This window comes from Canis aureus, chromosome 28 (assembly GCF_053574225.1).
Source record: "Canis aureus isolate CA01 chromosome 28, VMU_Caureus_v.1.0, whole genome shotgun sequence".
NCBI classification, from domain to species: domain Eukaryota; kingdom Metazoa; phylum Chordata; class Mammalia; order Carnivora; family Canidae; genus Canis; species Canis aureus.
In genome coordinates, this window is record NC_135638.1 from 10,288,751 (window position 1) to 10,313,453 (window position 24,703).

General features: G+C 37.0%; 1 protein-coding gene and 1 pseudogene across 12 annotated transcripts in view; both read right to left on the minus strand.

Annotated features, from left to right (window-relative positions):
- Nucleotides 1-358: 358 nt before the first annotated feature.
- LOC144300407 (uncharacterized) overlaps nucleotides 359-24,703 on the minus strand; it is a 29,472-nt gene continuing 5,127 nt past the window's right edge. For 2 of the 12 annotated variants that reach the window (XR_013367018.1, XR_013367012.1), the window contains 5 exons: nucleotides 20,610-20,682; nucleotides 19,155-19,309; nucleotides 8,488-8,556; nucleotides 7,871-8,113; nucleotides 359-853 (listed from right to left, as the gene is read on the minus strand). Coding sequence is in view for 1 of the 12 variants with exons in the window: in XM_077876395.1 (XP_077732521.1) it covers nucleotides 8,523-8,556; nucleotides 19,155-19,309; nucleotides 20,610-20,682 (262 nt within the window). In the remaining 11 variants the exon portion in view is untranslated. Of the gene's footprint in view, nucleotides 854-7,870; nucleotides 8,135-8,487; nucleotides 8,557-19,154; nucleotides 19,310-20,609; nucleotides 20,683-24,703 lie in introns of all 12 variants that reach the window. The other 10 variants (XR_013367016.1, XR_013367019.1, XR_013367013.1 and 7 more) reach the window with 9 other exon arrangements.
- LOC144300177 (U1 small nuclear ribonucleoprotein C pseudogene) lies at nucleotides 13,481-14,253 on the minus strand (annotated as a pseudogene).

The following is a 24,703-nucleotide window of genomic DNA, read 5'->3' on the forward strand; positions in this document are numbered from 1 at the left end:
TGTCTTCCATGAATATTTTTATATGTTGGTCCATGACTCAATGAACAGGAAAATATAGTTACTGAATTGAAAAATAATACTAACAGCATAAAACTTAATGAGTTAGTTTAGGTCTTTTTGTTGGTTTGTTTCAACCAAAAGCTTAAAAAACTTTAGCTATTTCTGTAAAAAATACTCATGTTACAAGGAGAGTGAAGGAGCTATTAAAATATGAAGTCAAGTCATTAGCATTGGGTTATCATTTTGATTTATTATGTGGGATAAGATAAATTTTCTTCTGCCCCTCTTACTTCTATTTCTCCTCTTCTTCCTCTCCCTCCTTCTAGTTGTTATTTCAATGTCTGAAAATTAGCCATGATATTTTTTCCAGTTTTATTGAGATATAAATGACATATAACATTGTATTATGCAACATAATGATTTGACATAGGTATATGTTTGCAAAATGATTACAGTATGTATAATTAACATTTATCACCTCTCAGACTTACAATTCTTTTGTGTGTGATGAGAACTCTTAAGACAGGTTCTCTTAGTGTAGCTTCACCAAATGAGAGTTTGTCCACCTGATTCACAGCAAGCCAATAAAAATGGATAGCAAGCTTTTGCAATGAAGAGAGACAAGCTATTTATTGGTGTGGCACTACCCAGGAGAATGGGGAGCTAATCCTTTAAAGTCCTGAACTCCCCAATGGCTTGCAAGTGAGGGTTTTAAAGGGCAAAAATTTAGGGCAGTGTTCACCTGAGAGGGTGGACACCGTTGATTGGAGACCCATGATTAATGCTAGCAGGTGCTCTGGTGCCACTTTGTCCGGTTCCCCAGAGGTCCTCTCCATCTTAAGAAACTTGAAATCTGAAAAATATAATTATTTGCTATGTTAAAGATTTCATTAGGTACATCTGGTGATCATATCTTTAGAGTAGTGCTGATTAACTACTTGCAAGCTACTAGGGTTACATTCCTATACATTCCTTGGCTGGTCCAGCCACACCTGGGGGAAATATGACCTTTAGTGTTCATTTTTTCATTTGAACTGACAAGATGCAACTAGCAAATATACTGTACAGTAATATTAACTATAGTTATATCCCCAGGACTTATTTATAAGTATGTACTTTTTTGTTTGTTTTGTTTTTTAAAGATTTTATTTATTTTTTCATGAGAGACACAGAGAGAGAGAAAGGCAGAGACACAAGCAGAGGGAGGAGCAGGCTCCATGTAGGGAGCCCGATGTGGGACTCGATCCCTGGTCTCCAGGATCAGGCCCTGGGCTGAAGGCAGCGCTAAACTGCTGAGCCACCCAAGCTGCCCCAAGTTTGTACTTTTGACAACGTTCATCCGTTTGCCCCTGGTCCCTGCCCTCACCCCCTTGGGCAACTACCCATCTGTTCTCTGTTTCCATGAGTTGGTTTTTTTTTTTAGAGTCCATCTATAAGTGAGATCATACAGCATTTGTCTTTCTCCATCTGCCTTATTTCATGTAGCATAATGCTCTCAAGGTCCATCCATGTTGCTGTAATGACAGAATTTTCTTGACAGCAGAAGCAATAACAGCAGCTCATATTTATTGAATGATCACTATATGTCACATACTATGATAGATACTTCGCACGTGTTACTTAATTTACAATAATAATACAGATAGGCAGTGATGGTATCTATATTCACAGATGAAGAAACAGAGACTCAGACAGGAAGGTTGGCTGGCAGAGGTATGCATAGTTAAGTCATTGGGACAGCCTGAAAAAGGACCCACATCTGTTCAGTGCTAAAGATGGTGTTCTTAACCATCATGCTCTTCATCAAGGCTGTAAGAGTAGCCTAAAAGAACACTGGCACAAATTAACCCTCCTCTTTCCTTGGAATTAAATATGCAATTGGTAGTTCATTCCTATGAAATATGTTAAGACTATATACCAGAGGATGGAAATGTTTTAATATGTTAGAAACATACTTTATTGAAGAGCTTATTAACATGGGAAAATAATAAGCATTCAACTACTTTGAGTTAAAAATGTCTTTTTTTTTTTGAGATTTTAACAAACAATAAGTAAAACCTACATAAAATGTTCTAGCAACATTTTTAATGTTTGGAGAACATTAAGATTTGGAGGGACTGATGTTTCGTCACTACTGTTATAAAAGAAGCCCACGGCCAGTCCTGTTCACAGTAGAGAATTCTATTTAGTAATTTCAGAATGGAAGAAAAGCTTAGAGGCTTTTACAACTGGAAGAGACTTTAGAAGTCATTCAGACAAATAGTATGAAGTTTTCCAGACAGATGCTTATCTCATTTTTTCTTAAACACCTTCAGTGATGGAATATGCTTGTCTCCTGGGGCATCACATTTTATTTTAACAGATCTTGTTACTTCTTTCTTTCAATTGAGTCCAAATCTATATCTGTTATTTCCACCCCATTGCTCCCTTTTCTATCCTTTTCTTAACTACAGCCCAAATCTTCTCATTTTCTGGTCCTTTATCCCCCTTCCCCTCTTTTTTTTTCTTTCCAGTTGCTACTTATGTAATGTGATTCTGGGTCACTTTGTCATTATAATGGATTTTCACAGTATATCCTTCATTTAAAAAAATGTTCATTTTTAAGTGTGTGGCTCCAAACCAAAGACAATACTCAAAGAATTGTTAGTAAACTGCAGAATGAAATAGTGCTGTCATCTTCTTTGATCTATATACCATGTTTTATATGAATAATTATACAAAAACTGAATGTGATAATTTCATGCAAACATTAAAAACTCTGGGCATTAAAAATATATATAAGGGATCTGGGACTGGAAAAAGAGAAAATTAGTGGAATCAGGAACTAGGTTGTTGAGAAGTCTGAGAAGGAGGCTGCTGAGATGGAAAAAGCCTGAGTCTTGGGAAAATGTCCGTGAATGTGGTATCACTATTAATATCTCCCTGTGGAAAACTGAAGGCATAAAAACACTATGTGAGTCACACTGATACCTTGGGACATTGTGAATTAATATTGATAAATCTGATTGTAGATGCCTTGTTTTTGTTGCATTTATAAGCTGGCACTTTAAGGAATATTGTTCTGATTTACATACTTTTTACAGCACTGATTGTTGGTGTTAGCAAATACATTCCACCAAGCCATTCTAGAACCTGACAAGATATGAGGAGATTGTCAAGAGAATCAACAGTTGTTTTCAGAAAGCTGACTAAAATGCTTTATGCCAACTTTCTTTTCAAATTGTGACAAAATTTTGGAGCCAAGTTCTGATATGCTTTTGCTCATGGGATAAATTTTGGATTACATTATGTTACCAATTTAGCTAACCTACAAAATCTACTATCCATTCTTTCAGAGTATCTTTAAATTTAGAATAAGCCATTACCATGGGCTCCATGGAGACTAATATTCTAAGATCAAGCATAGTGCTTACCTCTGGTCCAATCAAATGGTCAACTATAGTGAAGTCTGCTAAATAACACCATAACAGCTCAAGCATAGTTAGTTCACCAGGAGACAATATGGGCTTTACCACTGAGGCTGTGTCTGCAAAGTGGCTGGTGGCAGCAAGAATATCCACCAATGGCAATGACTTGCTTCACTGCATAAGTTACCATCCTGAACCATCCAGGACAAAGCAGAGCTGGTTCTGTCTTTGAATTTGGTTTTATTTTTCTCATGTTGCTTACAAGTTTACTTGGCTTAAGGGGAGAATGCCCATCTTGCTAAGAAACTGAAAGAGGACTCAAATTCTTGGAAGCAGATAATGGCTCTGATATTGAGACATTTTCATGTAAATTCATGTATGTGTTGTTGTGTATATCTTCAAAGTCTTGTCAGGAAGGCTGCAGGAGATGGTAAGAGACAATCTTGCAGATCTCTAGCCAGTAAGCTAAATCAGAAGAGCGACCTCAGAAATGTGAGGTCAAATGACCATTCAAGTTTAATAGTATGAATAGACAAATGATGACAGTGTAGTGTAAAAATTGGAAGGAAAAATGTTTGTGGATCATTTGTTTTGTGGTTATTGTTAGGTTTTGAAATCTGTAGTTTTAAGTGGAAACCATTTAATGAAAAAATCTTTACCAGATTAAAAAAATTATTTTGGAGATTTCCAAACACACAAAAGCTGAGAGAATCACGCAATAAACTCCCATATACTCATCCCTCAGCTTAATAGCTATCAACACCCTGCCATTCTCTTTTGCTTATTCATTTCCTTCTCTCTCATTTTCCAAAATATTTTAAACATATACATCATATGCATTTCTGATTGAGAGTTAATGTTTCAGAAATTTCAGAACATTGAAACAAAGTTCAATACAAAGAAAAAAGAAATAGGTAAATATTGCCAATTATTTGCATGCATCATTCCATTTGAAAAAAATCAGGTGTTCTTTTTTTATGATCCAAAGTAATAGCAGAAAATTAATATTATATTTTTTGAAAAAAAAAGAGATGAGAATACCACCATACTTCCATGATGCATTCAGTTTAGAATTCCAGATGGTTTTTAAATCATATCATAAATTCTTCCACACATAAAAATAATTCTATATTTCTATAGGAGATAATTTTATGCTGAAGTTCTTTTTAAAACTCTACCATTGAATTCAGTAAAGTCACAGGATATAAAATCAAGATACAGAAATCTGTTGCAATTCTATAAACCAATAATGCAGTAGCAGAAAGAGAAATCAAGGAATTATCCCATTTACAATTGCACCAAAACCCAAACGATACCTAGAATAAACTTAACCAAAGAGGTAAAATGAAAACTATAGAATACGTATGAAAGATATTGAAGATGACACAAAGCAATAGAAGAACATCCCATGCTCATGGATTGGAAGAACAAATACTGTTAAAATGTCTATACTACCCAAAGTAATCTACACATTCAGTGCAATTCCTATCAAAATACCACCAGCATTTGTCACAGAGCTAGAACAAACAAATCTGAAATTTGTATGGAACCATAAAAAGACCCCAAATAGCAAAAGTAATGTTGAAAAAGCAAAAGCAAAGTCAGAGGCATCACAATTTTGGACTTCAAGCTGTATTACCAAGCTGTAGTCATCAAGACAGTAAGGTACCGGCGCAAAGACAGGCATATAGATAATGGAACAGAACAGAGAACACAGAAATGGACGTATGACTATAATGGCCAACTAATCTTCAACAAAGCAGGAAAGACTATCCAATAGAAAAAAGAGTCTCTTCCACAAATGGTGTTGGGAAAACTGGACAGTGACATGTGAAAGAATTAAACTGAATCACTTTTTTTACACTGTATAGAAAAATAAATGCAACGTGGATGAAAGACCTACATGTGAGAAGGAAACCATCAAACTGCTAGAGGAGAACACAGGCAGCAGCCTCTTTGACTTTGGCTATAGCAACTCTTACTAGACACATCTCCTGAAACAAGGGAAGCAAAAGCAAAAATGAACTATTGGGTCTCCATCAAGATAAAGGTTCTGCACAGCAAAGGATACAATCACCAAAACAAAAAGGCTTCTGACAGAATGAAAGAAGATATTTGCACATGACATATCTGATAAAGGGTAGTATACAAAATCTAAAATACTTATCAAACTCAACATACAATAAACAAATAATCCAGTTAAGAAATTGGCAGAAGACATCAATAGACACTTTTCCAAAGAAGACATTCAGATGGCCAACAGACATGAAAAATGCTCAGCATCACTCATCATGAGGGAAATACAAATCAAAACTACCATTAGATATTACCTCACACTTGTCAGAATGGCCAGATTAGCAACATAAACAACAGATATTGATAAGGATGCAGAGAAAGGAGAACCCTCTTGCATTGTTGGTGGGAATGCAAACTGGTACAGCCACTCTGGAAAACAGTGACTGTTCCCCCCTTTTTTTGTTTTTTGTTTTTTCCTTAAAAAACTAAAAATAGGGGCACCTGGGTGACTCAGTTGTTTAAGCTGCCTTTGGTTTAGGTCATGATCCTGGAGTCCCAGGATTGAGTCCTGCAGTGGGCTCTCTACTCATTGGGGAGTGTGCTTCTCTTTCTCCCTCCCCCTTGGCCCCTCACCCTATTTGTGTTCTCTTACCCACTATCTCTCAAATAAATAAATAAAATCTTAAAAAAAAAAAAAACAAAATAGAATTACTCTACAATCCAGCAATTGCACTACTAGGTATTTACCCAAAGGATACAAAAATACAGATTTGAAGAGGCATATGCACTCCAATGTTTACAGCAGCATTATCAACAATAGCCAAATATGGAAAGAGCCCAAAAGTACATTGACTGATAAATGGATAAAGTAAAGGTGGTATACATATATACAATGGAATATTATTTAGCCATTGAAAAGAATGAAATCTTGTCATTTGCAATGACATGGATGGAAGTAGAGTGATTATACTAAGTGAAATAAGTCAGTCAAAGACAAGTTCCATATAATTTCACTCCTATGTGGCATTTAAGAAACAAAACAGATTAGCATAGGGAAAGAGAAGGAAAAATAAAGTAAGATAGAAACAGAGAAGGAGGGAAACCATAAGAGACTCTTGGCTTTAGAGAACAAATTGGTGGTTACCAGAGGGAGAGGGTGAGGGGATAGGCTGAATGGATCATGAGCATTAAGGAGGTCACTTGTGATGAGCAGTGGATGTTATATGTAAGTGATGAATCACTAAATCTACTCCTGAAACTAGTACTACACTATATGTTAACTAACTTGAGTTTAAATAAAATTTGGGAAGAAAGAACTCTGCTATTAGTCTTTTTCTTTGATTGTTGCTTTTTTTGTTGGGAAAATTGGTATGCCCAAGTATAAGTTCTTCAGCTTATCTCAAAAAGTTATCCAGGGAGAAACAATTTGTAGATATAATAAGTCCATGTTCTATTTTAGGAACAATGAAAGAAATTGTATGTATAAATACATATATGTGTGTATACGTGCACACAGTTGTATATGTGTATGTATCTATATATCTCAAGATACACATATTTCTACTATTATGTACTAAGAAGATGCACAGAGACACAGATACACACACACTGTCTTCTTGAATGTAGCATGTTTGCTTTGTTCTTGTTGACAGGTTGTATGGTTAACATATCTAACAACTTAAGAAACCGGGGAAACTCTTGGGCAACCTGTTTCTTTATTCCCAGCCCTGATTTCATCCCTGCACTCTTTCCCATGGTGCTACCTTGGCTATCCTTGCCATGGCACTTGTGCCTTCACCTGCAGACATTCCATCTGGGGACATCACAAGTCCCTTCTAGTGCATGCACTGACTGGAGTCCCACCGACTGGTCCCTTGTCTAAGGATCATGTGTGGAGCTTGGAGAGAGTTAAACATTGGCTTAGAGATGGAGGGCAACAATGAGAATTCAGACAAAAGAGAAGCAGATCTTTAATTATTTGCTGTATCTGTTTATAAGGTTTGATGAATGAAACTCTGATTTAAATTGTACATAAAAGGAAATCTATAAAACATATAACCTCTTTAATTCTGCAATTCAATTAATCAATGACAATGAAGTTTCCAAAGCTTTCAAAGACATTTTTGAAATTAAGGCACATGTAAAAGGGCCTTTTGTTTAAAATATTGTGATTTTACACTTACTCTGAAATTCCCTGTAGCTTCTTGTGATACAGAAATTAATCTATAACACCTTTTCTTGTTCTGCTTCTATGCTTCTTTTCCTATGATCAATGGCTTTATGGGATGAAAATCTGTTTCATTTAAAATTACTTTCTGTAAATGGTCAAAAATATTAAATTTTATTTGGCAAATCGTTCTGTTCCCACTCATGTCTATTTTTGCAAAATTACTTACTGTGCTCAAAAAGACCCTAAAAAATCAAGTTAAAAAATTATAGCTACTTACTCAAAGATGATATATGTAGTTTCATAAAGAATCCGGAAATGACAAGAGCATTTAACATTTTTCCCATTTCTTCTCAAAAACCGATATAACTTTTGAATTTTACACATAAAGATCCAAAATTATATGATTATAAAAAGAAATGGGGGCATCTCCTGGGTGGCTCCGTTGGTTAAGCGCGTGCCTTAATCTCAGGTCATGATCCTGGGGTCCTGGGATCTAGCCCTGTGTAGGGCTCTCTGCTCTCTAAAATAAATAAATAAAATCCTTAAAAAAAAAGAAATGAAATGAGACTTTAGGGTAAGACATAGTAACCACAAAACACATAATAGGAATAATCAGCATGCTCTTTACTAAATCTATGTGTAACATAAACCTCAATTAATAATACAACAATACAATTGCTCTTTCCTATCAGTCCAGTATAAAAGCAAAATTTTTGACTAATGATAGGTTAGTGATAATTATAGATTAGGGATAATGCTTGATCATTAAAAAAAAACAATGTTTTTAAGCTGTATGTGCATGCAAAAAACTTTTGTGTTTTTCCATTATGATTTGTGATCCAGATTCCTCTCTTCTCACCAGTGCTTAATGATTGCTCATTATGTTCCTCTCACCTTCCCTGTCTGCTAGGAATCCTTCTATAAATATTTCAGATTTGAATCATCTTCCTCCTTCTTGAATTCCTGTGGAAAGTAAAAATTTTTGTCAAAAACAGCAGTTAACACCTACCACTTAAAATTATTAGTTAGTTGCTTTATGTCTATTTTGTGTACCATTTATTCATAACCTCAATATTATCATTTGTGAAAAAACTAAACATTTATTGCAAGAGAAATGAAAAATTCAACATATTACTGCTCTGTGGTTTTACAATGCAACCTCTCATTTAATATTCCCAACTTGGATTAATTTTTAACACTTGAACAATGCAGCTTTAACCTCATAACTCAATTTTAAACACAATGAGTGAATAATTCTTAATATTAGGAATTCAGTAATTGGTGAATGTTATAAAGTAATGAGTTACATGCAATCAATTAGAACCATCTAACAATTCTTCCAACAAATAATACAATCAAGGCCCACAAGAATTTGTCTTTTGAGTTGTAAATTAATTAAAAGGCAGGCTGTGATCCCTTCCTTGTTTTCAACAAATATATTTATTCAATTCCTGCCAGTAAAAATTATTCTTTCTCAAGTATCCTAATTAAAATTCTATTTAAGTACTTAATCCTTTTAACATGTAAACAGTATACTTCCTTAATGTGTATTTGTCCATTCGAATTATTATTCAATGTGGGTATATAATCTCCCAGTGTAAATTGAAGTTTGCTTGGAAATAGTGAATTGCTTTGTCTATGGCAAGATTTCAGATGAGCATAGGGCCTGTAGTCCAGTTAATCTGAGTTAATCTGGTGGGATGTTTATATTAAATATTTCTGTTTTGTTTATTTATTTATAGAGAGGGGTAAGGGCAGAGGAGAGAGAGAGAGTCTCAAGCAAGTTCCAGGCCCAGCTTAGAGCTCAACATGGGGCTCAGTCTCACAACCCTAAGATCCCAACCTGAGCCAAAATCAAGAGTTGATAACTTGACTGACTGAGCCATGTAGGCACCCCTTGAGTGTATCTGTTTTATTCATACATATATAGTGCAATTTTGTCTTTGCGTGACAGATGATCTTTCTTATGAAAAATTTTGTTTGATAAATATAATTCAACCATTCTGCACCTCAATTTTTTCATCTGTAAAATGAGAATAATAGTGGTTTCCTCTTCATAGGATGTTATATATGTGACATATGTTTGTATAGAACACTGAATGGAGGGATCCCTGGGTGGCGCAGCGGTTTAGCGCCTGCCTTTGGCCCAGGGCGCGATCCTGGAGACCCGGGATCGAATCCCACGTCGGGCTCCCGGTGCATGGAGCCTGCTTCTCCCTCTGCCTGTGTCTCTGCCTCTCTCTCTCTCTCGCTCTCGCTCTCGCTCTCTCTCTCTGTGACTATCATAAATAAATAAAAAAAAAAAAATTAAAAAAAAAAAGAACACTGAATGGAGTCTGGCACATGGTGAAGAAATGTAGTTATTACTACTGTTGCGGCTGGTGAAAGTGCTATCACAAAACAACACTAGTTAAGATAATGTTAAATGATCAGCATGTCTAATTTTTTCCTCTTCATAATCTATAGTAATGAGAGTCATTTTGCTGGCATAGAATAACAATAATTTGGTGATTGTTTTTCTTCTCTCTGTTCCATGAAGACCTTGGGGTGAACTAAAAATTCAACCTCCTATACAGAAGTATTTGAATTAAAGCACTATCAAAAAGTATTTGAATTAAAGCACTATCAGGCAGCAAAAGTTTCAGTGGGTGGAAGTATATTAGAGGCAGAGAAGTTCAGTTACATCTTGCTTTTTTCATATATTTACATTTATTTTTATCATTTGCCATTAAAATTTTTATTTTGCTTAAATTTGTGTATTTATATCTCAAGTTATTCGACATCCTGGTCCATTCATTGATGCTACTGAATGAAAAGAACATTTTCTAGAGCTATTATGCACTGACCCAATCAGAGAGAAGCTGAGCAGTTAATACAATAGTTTATTTTTAAAGGAATGAAGAAGATTCTTCACATGAGAAAAAAATCTTATATTGGGTCCCAGAAATATTCCACATAGAATGAAAAGCCAAAATAATATCACTATTTTTTAAAAAATAAGAAAGCAAAGTCTATTTTCATTAGGCTGTTTCACGTGGACAGCTTCTGTGCAGTATAATACAACTACTACTAATTGTAATGAATGAATGATTTACTTGCAAATGAAATAAATTATAAAAAAGATGCTATGTTTCTCTCCACTTGGCTATTGCATTCTCCATAATTACCTAAAATATTATAGGTACTGTCTTAGGGAAGATTTACCCCAAAATTGTGGTATTGTATTAGCTGTATGAGTTTAGAAAAAGTCAATTGAGAAACTCCTTGACTGCTTTCAGAAAATCTATTTGGTTCCTCTATTTCAGAGTTATTATTGTGAATGGGAATGGGAATAATATTTGCATTTTAACTTATAATCCTGACAATAGAAATCAAGATATGATGTGTCTCTATATTTGAATAGCTTTTGTTCTTTCTTTTCTTTCTTTCCTCTTTCTTTCTTTTCTTCCTTCCTTCCTTCCTTCCTTCCTTCCTTCCTTCCTTCCTTCCTTCCTTCCTTCCTTCCTTCCTTCCTCTTCTTTCTTTCTTTCTTTCTTTCTTTCTTTCTTTCTTTCTTTCTTTCTTTCTTTCTTTCTTTCTTTCTTTCTTTCTTTCTTTTTTAACTTTTTATCAAATTCTAGTTAACATAAAGCACAATATCGGTTCCAGGAGTAGAATTTAATGACTAGCCCATCCCCTTCTCCCACTTCCCTCCATGAACACCGAGTTTGTTCTCTATCTTTGAGTCTCTTAAGGTTTGTTTACCCGTCCCCCTTCCCATAGTTAATCTGCTTTGTTTCTTAAAATTTTTTTATTAAATTCCATATGTAAGTGAAATCATATGGTATTCATCTTTCTCTGACATCTTGCTTAGCATAATACATTCTAGCTTCATCCATATCATTGCAAATGGCAAGATTTCATTCTTTTTGATGGCTGAATAAAATTCCGTCATATGTATATGCCACCTTTTCTTTGTCCATACTTTGGCTATTGTTGATAATATTGCTACAAACATTGGGGTGCATGCATCCCTTTGAATCTGTATTTTTGTATCCTATGGGTAAATATCTAGTAGCGCAATTGCTGGATGGTAGGGTAATTCTATTCTTAACACTTTCGGGAAACTCCATATTGTTTTCCAGAGTGACTGGACAACTTTGCCTTTCAACCAATATTGCGAGAGGGTTCTCCTTTCTCTGCATATTCAAGGACATCCATTGTTTTCTGAGTTGTTAATTTTTAGCCATTCTGACTGGTGTGAGGAGGTATATCATTGTGGTTTTGATTTGTATTTCCCTGATGATGAGTGATGCTGAGCATTTTTTTCATGTGTCTGGTTTTATAACATGCAACTTTGCTGAATTCAGGTATTAGTTCCAGCAATTTTTGGTAGAGTCTTTTGGTTTTCTACATAGAGTATCATGTCATCTGCAAATAATGAAGGTTTGGTTTCACCTTGCTAATTTGGATGCCTTTTATTTCTTTTTGTCATCTGATTACTGAGGTTAAGACTTCCAGTACTATGTTAAATAGTAATGGTGGGGTAGACATCCTTGTCTTATTCCTGACTGTAGGGGAAAAGCTCTCAGTTTTTCCCGATTGAGGATGATATTAGCTGTTGGTCTTTCAACTATGGCTCTTCTGATGTTGAGGTAGGTTCCATCAATTCCTACTTTGTTGAGGGTCTTTATCCATAGTATTTTGTCAAATGCAGGATCATATGGTTCTTATTCTTACTGTATTAACACGGTTTATCACATTGATTGACTTGCAAATATTGTATCAGCTGGGCAGCCCAGGAATAAATTTCACTTGATTGTGGTGAATAATTCTTTAATGTACTGTTGAATTTGATTTGCCAGTATTTTATTGAGAATTTTTGCATCCATGTTCATCAGGAATATTGGCCTGTAATTCTCCTTTTCAGTGGAGTCTTTGGTTTTGGAATCAAGGTAATATTGCCTTGTAGAATGAGCTTGGATGTTCTCCCTTCATTCGTACTTTTTGGAACAGTTTGAGAAGAATAGGTATTAACTCTTCTTTGAATGTCTGGTAGAATTGCCCCGGGAAGCCAGCCCGCCCAGGCCTTTTGTCTGTGGGGAGATTTTTTATTACCGATTCAATTGCTTTGCTGGGTATGAGTCTGTTCAAATTTTTCTATTTCTTCCTGTTTCAGTGTTGGTTGTTTGTAAGTTTCTAGGAATTTGTCCATTTCTTCCAGATTGCCCAGTTTGTTGGCATATAACTTTTCATAATATGTTCTTATAATCATTTGTATTTCTGTGATCTCTCCACTTTCGTTCATGTTTTTATTTATTTGAGTTCTTTCTTTTTTATTTTTGGTAAATCTGGCTAGGGGTTTACCAATTTTATTAATCCTTTCAAAGAAACAGCTCTTAGTTTCTGTGATCTGTTCTACTATTTTGTTTTATATGTTTATTCCTGTTCTAATCTTTATTATTTCCCTTCTGCCCACTTTAGGTCTTATTTGTTGCTCCTTTTCTAGGTCCTTTAGGTGTACAGTTAGGTTGTGTATTTGAGACTTTTCTTGCCTCTGGAGGTAGGCCTGTATTGCTATATACTTCCCTCTTATGACCACTTTTGTTGCATCCCAAAGGCTTTGGACTGACAAGTTTTCATTTTCATTTGTTTCCATGTATTTTTTTATTTTGTCTTTAATCTCCTGCTTAACCTATTCATTCTTTGGTAGGATGTTCTTTAGCCTCCATATATTTGTGTTCTTTCCATTTTTTTTCTTGTGGTTGACTGCAATTTCATAGTGTTGTGTTGGAAATACACATAGTATGATCTTGATCTTTCTGCACTTGTTGGGAGGTGATTTGTGACATAGTATGTGATCTGTTCTGGAGAATGTCCCATGTGTTCTAGAAAAGAATGTGTATTCTGCTGCCTTAGGATAGAATGTTCTTCTTCTTCTTTTTTTTTTTTTTTAACCAGAACAGTTGACAATTTTATTTTCACATTTTACAATACAAATGAAAATTGCCCTTTTTTTGATCCCATTACTCCCCTGCAAAAACTATTTTCTCTTTGATAGGAAGGGGAAGCAAGTCTTCCTTGTCATTCTGTTAAAAAACACCCAGAGTCACAGCACCATGATCTCCTGGTGAAGTAGAACAAGTAATATAAAATGAATATAAAGAGGTTCCTGTCTCTCCTTATCTGTCTGGTTGAGTCATTCCTGGCCGAGTGGGCACCATCATGGGATCGGCAGGAAGTCTCATCATTGCAGGCCCAGGCATCATTGGCATGTGGCCTCCCATAGGTGGCCTCATTCCAGGAGCAGGTCCCACTGGCATCATCCCAAGAGGAGGAGGGCCCATCATTGGCATCATGGGAGGGTCCCCCATAGGGGGGCTGGCATCATACCAGGGTGAGGAAGACCCGGGAGACTGGGGCGGGGGGGAAGGTGGGATCATTGCCCCTGCAGGAGGTAGAGCAGAGAATGGAGTAGGAGGTATCTTTCCTTGTTGAAATGCAGAAGTTTGTTGATCAGGCTCTGAGCCTGCTCTTCCATCCATTTCTGATAGTAGTCTTTCACATTCTCTTTGTGTTTCCTACCACTGCAGTGTGTCTTCCTCACAGATGGAGAGTCATGGGTGAAGTGAGAGTCGCAGTAGTCATAATAAAACTTAGGCATGTTGCTCTGCAGGCTGTTGGCCAGGATAGAATGTTCTAAGTATATCTGTTACTTCCATCTGGTCCAGTGTATCATTCAAAGCCATTATTTCCATATTGATTTTCTGCTTAGATCCATTGATGTAAGTGGGGTATTAAAGTCCCCTACTATTATTGTATTGTTATCAATGAGTTTCTTTATATTTGTTAATAATTTGTTTTATATATTTGGATGCTCCCAAGTTGGGGGCATAAATATGTTCAACTGTTAGATATTCTTGATGGGTAGTCCCCTTAATGATGATATAATGCCTATCTTCATCTCTTGTTACAGTGTTTGCTTTAAAAGCTAGTTTGTCTGGGGGCACCTGGGTGGCATAGTTGGCTGAATGTCTGACTATTGGTTTCTGCTCAGGTTGTGATTTCAGGGTCATGAGATCAAGCCCTGCATTGGGCTCCCCACTCAGCCCAGTGTCTGCTTAAGATTCTCTTATCCTTTCCCTTTCCTCCATGTTCTCCCTCTAAAATAAATAAATATTCAAAAAATAAGTAAAATCTAGTTTGTCTGATATAAGTACGGCTACTTCAGCTTTCTTTTGACATCCATTAGCATGATAGATGGTTCTCCATCTGCTCACTTTCCATCTGCAGATGTTCTTAGGTTTAAAATGAGTCTCTTGGTAGGCAGCATATAGATGAATCTTGGTTTTTATCCATTCTGATATAGTACGTGTTTTGATTAGACCATTTTGTCCATTTACATTCAGAGTGTTTATTGAAATATGTGAATTTAGTACCATTGTGTTACCTGTAAAATTGGTGTTTTTGCTGATGTTCTCTTTCCTGTCTTTTGTTGCTTTTAGGCTTTTCCCCACTCAAAGACTCTTCATTAATATTTCTTGCAGGGCTAGTTTAGTTTATGAACTCCTTTAGTTTTTGTTTGTCTGAGAAACTTTTATCTCTCCTATTCAATTCCTCGTCCCCCTTCCCCCCCACCTCTCCTTCTATTCTAAATGACAGCCTTGTTGGATAAAGTATTCTTGGCTGCATATTTTTCCCACTCAGCACATTGAATATGCCCCTCTCTTCTGGCCTGCCACATTTCTGTGAACAGATCTGCTATCAACCTGATCTGGCTTCCCTTGTAGGTAAAGACATTCCCCGCGCCCCCCCCCCCCCCACCCCGCCTTATTGCTTTCAGCTTCTTTTCTTGTCTGTGTATTTTGTGAATTTGACTGATATGCCTTGGTGATGACTGATTTTTGTTGAATTTAATGGGAGTTTTCTATATTTCTTGGAATTTGATGTCTGTGTCCTTCCTCAGATTAGGGATGGTTTCAGCTATAATTTGCTCAAATAAATTTTCTGTCCCTTTTTCTTTCTCTTCATCTCCTGGGACTCCTATGATATGAATGTTACTCCATTTTAGTAAGTTGCTTAATTCCATAAGTCTACCTTTGTTTTATTCTTTTCAGCTTCATTATTTTCCATAATTTTATCTTGTATATCACAGATTCATCCTCTGTTTCATCCATCCTCATTGTTATGGCATCCATTTGGGATTGCATCTTGGTTATATCATTTTTAATTTCAGCCTGACTAAATTTTAGCTCTTTTATCTCTGCAGTAAGGGCTTCTCTAGTGTCTTCTATGCTTTTTTCAAGCCAGAATAGCATTCTTATAATTGTTTTAAATTCTAGTTCAGACATCTTATTTATAGCCATATTGCTTAAATCTCTGGCCTTTGTTTCTGCTCATTCTTTTGGGGTGAATTCTTCCAACCTTCATGGGTGGTTTTCTCTGTTTGTAGATATGCAGCTCTGTTTTGAAGATTTCTGATTGATTTCTTAGCTGTTCAGAAAAATTTCATATTTATCTAGCTGTTTTCAAGGTAGGAGGCAATTTTAGGGTCACCCTACTTCTCCACCATCTTTACTTCTTCCCTTCTCTTGCTTTATCTCTTTAGATAGAAGACAATGGAAAGAATGTACTGCTAACATGCCCACTCCTTCACATTGTACCACTCTTAGCCCACTGAAAAAAATCTTCCCCCCAGAAAACCAAACCCCATATCTGTCAAGTCTAGACTGGCATTCTGTTTAAGACTTGCAGGTTTTTTTAGCTCTCAAGTTAAGATTTCTTTGTGATGAATAGACTTCTAAATATAATTCCATAGACTCCCAATACTTACTAGACTTGGAAATAAATATCTTTTTTATTGTTCCAAAAATAAAAAATAAAAGACTAACAAAAAATGAGCATTTGTCATCATTACATTCATTTAAAAGAATATGTCACAGACTTTGAAAGTAATTTTAAAAAGGGAATAGAAACAGCTTGAACAATAGAAGTGTTATAAGATTGTGTATGGTGAGCTGGCAACGTCATTCACTTTTCATTTGTACATTTTTATTCCACCTTATTTCCAAAAGGTTTGAGAAAGGCTAACACTTATTTGGAAATACAAGTTCTAATATCTTAAAAAAGAGTCACACAACTTTATTATAATATCACACATATACTGTAAAAATTTTTTACCACTGTGTATTAATAAGATAAATACAAGTTCTTTCAAACTATTATTCTTTCTGCTTTTATTTTGTATATGGATTTATGAAAGCAGTACATAATATGGTAATTTAAGTGATGTTATTTAAATTCTTTTGTGGGAGAGAATTAGATGAAGTAATTCATCTTTTTATTTGCTTGCTTTCATCTAAGCCAAAATGGTATATTCATAGAAACATTACCTGTGAAGATCATTGTACAATCTCCTTGTTAAAATATTGTTTACCCTAGTTTACTAATAAAATTATTTAAAGAAAACTCCTGGAGGGAATCATACTTGACTTCAGTCATGACTCAAAGATGTTCTTTCAGGAAATTCAAGGATTATGTGTTGTTGTAAAAGAATTTCTTTAATTCTATTTTAGCAGAACTGAACTGAATTTCTTGTTTTTCTGTAATCAGTAAGAGGAAAGCCATGATTAATGAGCTCCTCAGTCGCTCTTTGTCTCACCTGTGACACTGAAATAGTGCATTTGCTAAGTGTAAATTATTATTTTCCCAAGCTCAGTTATTAACAGATTAAATTTCTGTGAATGCTTCAAAGCAATTGAGGTAGATAAGGGTCATAATTCTCTGCCAGTTTTCAAATAATAAATGTATATTCATAGACTAGCATTAATAAGATACTATTCTCTATTTACAAACCCCTCAAAGTTTTAAGTAATTCATCAAAAGCTTGAGTGTGTAGTAAGAAATGCTTTTTTTAAATAAAAGATTTTATTTTATTTGTTCATGAGAGACACAGAGCAAGATACAGAGACATAGGCAGAGGGAGAGGCAGGATCCTCGTGGGGAGTCTGATGCAGGACTCGATCATAGGATGCCAGGATCATGACCTGAGCCAAAGTCAGGCGCTCAACCACTGAGCCATCCAGGCATCCCAGTCAGAAATGTTTTTCTAAAATAAAATTTAAAAAATTATTATTAACACCAAAAAAAATTATCTCTTTAGAAGTGGATGTTTCAGGGTACCTGAGTGGCTTAGTGGTTGAATGTCTCCCTTTGGCTCAGGTCATGATCCTGGGGTCCTGGGATTGAATCCTGCATCAGGATCCCTGTGGGCAGCCTGCTTCTCCCTCTGCCTATGTGTCTTCCTCTCTCTGTCTCTCATGAATAAATGAATAAAATCTTAAAAAAAAAAAGAAATGGATGTTTCTACATGATTAGGATAATTCATATTTTTGAAAGGCCAACTGATCATTGAATTAGTCCAAGGAGAACTGCATCACTGTAGGTTTACTGAGCTGGAAGCATCTGGTGGAAAAGACCCTGCACCTAGTGGGCTGTGCCTCTGAAAGTTTCAGTGAATGCCTAATTCTGCATTAATGTGATAATTTGATTAATATCTGTAAGCTTCAGGAGAAAAGGGCTATTGTGTTTTTGACTTAGCTGCATTCAAATACTCTGGTACAATGTCTGACACATAATTAATACCTAACAAATGTTGTTGATTGAATGCAATTGAGAGGAGATGAGACAGGAGCCAGATCACACCGGTCAGAATCTAGTGATTCTAGTATCAAAAAGACAAGAAATAGAAGGGGGCGGGGGCTAAGATGGTGGCATAGGAAGAGGGCCCTAGGCTTGCCTCTTCCCTCAAGCAAAGCTAGATAGCTATCAAATCATTCTGAATACCCAATAAGTTGACCTGACGACTGAAGAACAAACCGCACAACTAGAGGGAGAGAAGAGACCACATCAAGGAGAGTAGGAGGAGAGGCTATTGTGGTTTGGGGAAGAAATGGATTATCGGATTGATGCATGATGGCAGAAGAGTAGGGGTCTGCTTTCATCTGGTCCCCCAAATTTAGCTAGATAACTTTTAAACCATCCTGAATGCCTATGAATTCAACCTGAGATGTAAAGAAAGAATGGCTGGGACTCTACAAATTCAAGAGTGATCACTTCTTGCAAAGTAGGAGTGCAGAGAGGAGAAACAGAGCAGGAAGTGAGTTTAAGTCAGTGAGCCCAGGAGAAGGCTCAGCTCGTTGTGCAATAAACTGAAAATGGGGGATAGATTGGGTGACTGCTCTCGGTGCTGGGTCCCTGCAAAGGACTGGAACCCAGCAACCCTCTGCTTTCTTCTGGGAGACACTCTACTGGGTGAATGCTCTCCATGCCATGGCCCTGGGCCATGCCAGTCAGAAGCTCTACCCCTTCCTCTGGGAGGGGCAGAGTGGGTGCATGCACAGGTAGGCAAAGCCTCTCCCTGCTCGCACCCTCCACATTGCAGAAATCAATGTTCCCCATCTCCCCTCTGCCTCCAAGGAGGATCTGAGTGAGTGGGCACTATAGAAGTCTGCAGTTTGGCACATGCCAGGATCTCCTGGCTCCAGGGCTGGAGGTCTGAGCGTGGCTACTTTTGTTTTTACCTTTCACTCTCAAGAGAGGCACAGCTTCCAGGAACAAAGGCTTCACATGGCAAACTGCTTACACTGACCCTGGCCACCTGGCAAGGGGTGGGGCATCTCCACCCAGGCACAGGCACCTGAGAATCAGTGCAGCAGGCCCTCCCCCAGAAGACGAGCTGGAACAACAGGGAAACAGCAAGTTTACTGACCAAACAGCACTGGAAAACTCCAGGACTAGAGGAAAATAGTATATAGAACTTGAGGGTGTTTGTTTGTTTGTTTGTTTGTTTTTTTAAATTATGATTCCTTTATCTTTCAGGTTAAAATTTTCCAATATTCTTTCTTTTTTCCCATCTTAACTATGATATTTTGTCAACTCTTCATTTTTAAGTTTTTTCCTTTTTTGACTTTCATATTTTACAATTACATGTTATAAATATATTCGTCATTTTTGGCTTCCTTTCACTGTATTCAATTTTACTTTTGTATATATATAAGTTTTGCTTTTTTTTTTTTTTCAATTTTGGATTTTAGTACCTTCTATCATACAGACCAAAATACACTCAGAACCAAGTGGATCACCATCTTGGTCCATTCTGTGAGATAATATTCTCTCCTCACTCTTTTTAAAATTTGTTTTTCTTTCTCTTTCTCTTTGTCTTTTTTCTTTTATTTTTTGGTTCCTCACCTCTTTGGAATTGTCTAATGTGTATTTTGCTTGAGTTGTGGTTGATCTTTTTGATTCCACTCAGTTACACAACCATTCTGCAGGGAATGAAATGACTAGAAGGAAGAATTCATCCCAAAAGAAAAAAACAGAGGTAATACTCTGCTACAGATTTAATGGATATGGACGTAAGTAAAATGTTGGGGATAGAATTCAGGATTATAATTATAAAGTTATAATTGGACTTGAAAAAAAAAGCATAAAAGACTCTAGAGAATCTCTCACTGCAGAAATGAGATCTAATCAGGCAAAAATTAAAAATACTCTAACTGAGATGCAGTCTAAACTGTATGCTCTCACAGCTAGGGTAAATGAGGCAGAAGAGAGAGTAAGTGACATAGAAGACAGAAGTCCAGGGAAAGATGGCTTCCCAGGGGAATTCTACCAAAAATTTAAGGAAGAAATAATACCTATTCTACTGAAGTTGTTTCAAAAGATAAAAATGGAAAGAAAATGTACAAACTATTTATATGGGGCCAGCATTACCTTGATTCCAAAACCAGACAAAAACTGGGTGATCGGCACTGAGCAGGGGCGTTTGGCAGGATGAGCACTGGGTGTTATGCTAAATGTGGGCAAATTGAACTCCAATAAAAAAATTTTAAAAATTAAAAGTAAAAAACTAAAAAAAGAAACCCCAAAAACAAAAACAAACAAACAAACAAACAAAAAAAAACAGACAAAAACCCCATCAAAAAGGAGAATTACAGACCAATATCCCTGAGGAACATGGATGCCAAAATACTCACCAAGATATTAGCCAATAGGATCCAATAGTACATTATAAGATGATTATTCCCCATGACCACGTTGGACTTATCCCTAGGATGCAAGGGTGGTTCAACATTCATAAATCAATCAATGTGATAGATCACATTAATAAAAGAAAAGACAAGAACCATATGATCCTTTCAATAGATGCAGAGAAAGCATTTGACAAAATATAGCATGCTTTCCTGATTAAAACTCTTCAAAGTGTAGGGATAGAGGGAACAAACCTCAATATCATAAAAGCCAAATACGAAAAGCCCACAGTGAATATCATTTTCAATGGGGAAACACTGGGAGCCTTTCCCCTAAGATCCCTGATCTTTCCCCTAAGATCCTTGATCTTAGGGGAGAGGCTCCCAGTGTTCCCCCATTGAGAATGACAGGGATGCCCACTCTCACCACTGTTGTTCAACATGGTACTAGAAGTCCTAGCCTCAGCAACTGGACAACAAAAAGAAAGGGCATTTGAATTGGCAAATGAGAAGTCAAACTCTCACTCTTCACAGATAACATGATACTGTATATAGAGAACCTAAAAGACTCCACCCCAAATTGTTAGAACTTATACAGCAGTTCAGCAATGTGACAGGATACAAAATCAACACACAGAAATCAGTTGCATTTCTATACACTGAGACTGAAGAAAGAGAAATTAAGAAATTGCAAATTTACAATTGCACCCAAAACCATAAGATACCTAGGAATAAACCTAACCAAAAAGGTAAAGGATCTGTACCCAAATAACTACAGAACATTTATGAAAGGAATTGAGGAAGACACAAAGAGATGAGAAAACATTCCATGCTCATGGATTGGAAGAATAAATATTGTGAAAATGTCTATGCTACCTAGGGCAGTTTAGACATTCAATGCAATCCTAACAAAAGACTTTCTTCACAGAGTTGGAATAAATAATCCTAAGATTTGCATGGAACCATAAAAGACCCTGAATGGCCAGAGGACTGTTGAAAAATAAAGCCAAAGCTGGGGGCATCACAATGCCTGACTTCAAGCTGTATTACAAAGTTGTGATCATCAAGACAGTGTGGTACTGGCACAAAAACAGACACATAAATTAATGCAACAGAATAGAGAACCCAGAAATGGACCCTCAACTCTATGGTCAACTCTTCTTTGACAAGATAGGAAAGAATATCCAATGGAAAAAAAGACAATCTCTTCAATAAATGATGTTGGGAAAATTGGACAGCCTCATGCAGAAAAATAAAACTGGACCATTTTCTTACACCATACACAAAGATAAACTCAAAATGGATGAAAGGTCTAAATGTGAGACAGGAATACATTAAAATCTTAGAGGACAACACAGGGAGCAACTTTTTTGATGTCAGCCACAGCAACTTCTTGCAAGACATGTCTATAAAGGCAGGGGATACAAAAGTAAAAATGAACTATTAGGACTTCATCAAGATAAAAAGTTTCTGCACAGTAAAGGAAACAGTCATAAGAGAACTAAAAGGTAACCTACATAATGGCAGAAGATATTTACAAATGACATATCAGATAAAGGACTGGTATCCAAGATCTATAAAGAATTTATTAAACTCAAAGCCCCAAAACCAAACAATTGAGTCAGAAAACGGGCAGAAAACATGAACAGATATTTCTCCAGGAAAGACCTACACATAGCCAACAAGCACATGAAAGCTCCATATCACTTGCCATTAGGGAAATACAAATCAAAACCACAATGAGATACCATTTTACACCGGTGAGCATGACTAAAATTAACAAGACAGGAAACAACAAATGTTGGTGAGGATGTGGAGAAAGAGGAGCCCTCTTGCATGGTTGGTAGGAATGCAAGCTAGCACAGCCACTCTGGAAAACAGTGTGAAAGTTCCTCAAGAAGTTAAAAATAGAACTATCCTATGACCCAGCAATTGCACTACTGGGTATTTATCCCAAAGATACAGATGTAGTGAAACAAAGGGGCACCTGCACCCCAATGTTCATAGCAGCAATGTCCATAATAGCCAAACTGTGGAAGGAGCCATGATATCCTTCAACAGATGAATGGATAAAGAAGAAGATGTATAGATACAATGGATATTACTCAGCCATCAGAAAGAATGAGTACTTACCATTGACATTGACATGGATGGAACTGGAGGGTATTATGCTGAATGAAATACTTCTGTTGGAGAAAGAGAATTATCATATGGTTTCACTCATGTATGGAATATAAAAAATAGTGAAAGGGACTGAAGGGAGGAAAAATTAGAGAGGAAGACAAGCCATGAGAGACTTCTAACTCTGAGAAGCATACATATGGCAGAAAGGGAGATGGATGGGGGGGTAGGGTAACTGGGTGAGGGGCATTAAGGAGGGTAAGTGATGAGATGAGCACTGGATATTATATGAAGGCAAATTGAATTTAAGTAAAAGAAAGAAATGGATTATGGGTGCTGTGGAGGAAAGGGAGTCTCATTCTTGGAGAGAGTGGAGCACACAGAGATATGCACAAAGGGAATACTTACAAAGCCATTCGCTTGGAAAATGAGAGGGGCTCAGTTTTGCAATGAGTGGGTTTCAAAGTCTGGAGTTTCAGAGGTCTCCTGGCTTAGATGGGACAGAGACCTGAGGATGCTGCCCTATTCCAGAAAAGCATGCACATAAGCAAACCAGGGGCAAACCAGGTGATCTGAGGATTGCCTAAGGTGCAAGGGAGAGACTGTTCCTACTTTTTGGAACTCATCTCAGAAAGATGGCCCTGCCTATCTAGGGACAAAAGAGCCAATGAGGACCATTTCCTCCCTTGCCCCTTGGCATAGGTGCAGAAGTACCTGTTGAGGGTGGATAACCCAGATACTGTTTGTTTAGTCCGCTTTGCTCTAATCCCATGCTCCTGTGCTCTGGCATGACTGCCATCTGGATCAAACCTGCATTCGTCCCAGTGCAGTGAGGCCCTTTCTCAGAGGACTAGTATAGGTCCTTACCACAACAAGTCCCTGAAGTTTGGAATTTTAAAAGCCAGGGGCCTGGATGGGGGTAGAGCTCAAGGGGTGCTGTGCTTCTCTAGACAGGCAAGTGACCCAGAGACAGAGAGCATGAAATCAGCAATATCAAAAATGTCTATGATGTTTGAGGGGAAATTGTTTGCTCCTCTGAAACCACTTCCTTGAGAGCCTGAGACAAGCATGAACTTCCACCTTCAGGGGAAAAGGAGCAGTAAGCATAGACTCTCATCTCCAGGACAAAGTGCTATCTCCATCTTGCTGCCCCCACACCTCAGCATAAACCAACTTCAGTAAATGGCACAGCAGCAACACAAGCTGCCTAAATCTGCTTACACCAAATCCCACCCCCTAAACTCTGTTGGTACTGCTTTTTCTCAGGCAAATGTGCCTAAGGACCAGAGCAGCAGGGTCCTCCTCCAAAAGACCAGCAGAAACAGCTGCATGCACCACATCTCCTGACCATACAATTCTGCAAAGTATCAGTACTAGTAGAATTAGCATAAGGTCTCTTTCAGCGAGCCGACCAGAGCACACCTCATTAAAACTAGCCATAGTCTGGCCAAGGTCCAAATGCTCCCCTCTGCAGGCAAGGAGAAACTCTGCAGAGGACTGAACGGAGGGATAGAGCAAACAAAACACAGCAGCAGAGTACACACAACATACACCAGAGACACTTTCTGAAGCACCAGGTCCTGGTCATTATATGGTCTCTTGTTTATAAAACCATTACTCTCATAAGCAGGAAATATAACAGGCTTTTCCTACATAGAGAAGATAGAGACCTAGATAGAAAGCCAAGATGGAGGAATTCATTCCTAAAGAAAGAATAAGTCATAAAATAGATAAAAGCAATATGATAATAGCAATATCCCTGATCCAGATTTTAAAACAACAATATAATAAGAATATACAAACTAGGCTTGAGAAAAGCATGGAAGACATCAAGAAGACCCTTACTGCAGAGATAAAAAAAAAAAAAAAGCTAAAAAACAATCAGACCAAAATGAAAAATGCAACAACCAAGATTTGAAACCGACTGGATGTAATGGTCATAGGATGGAAGAAGCAGAACAATGAATAAGTGATATAGG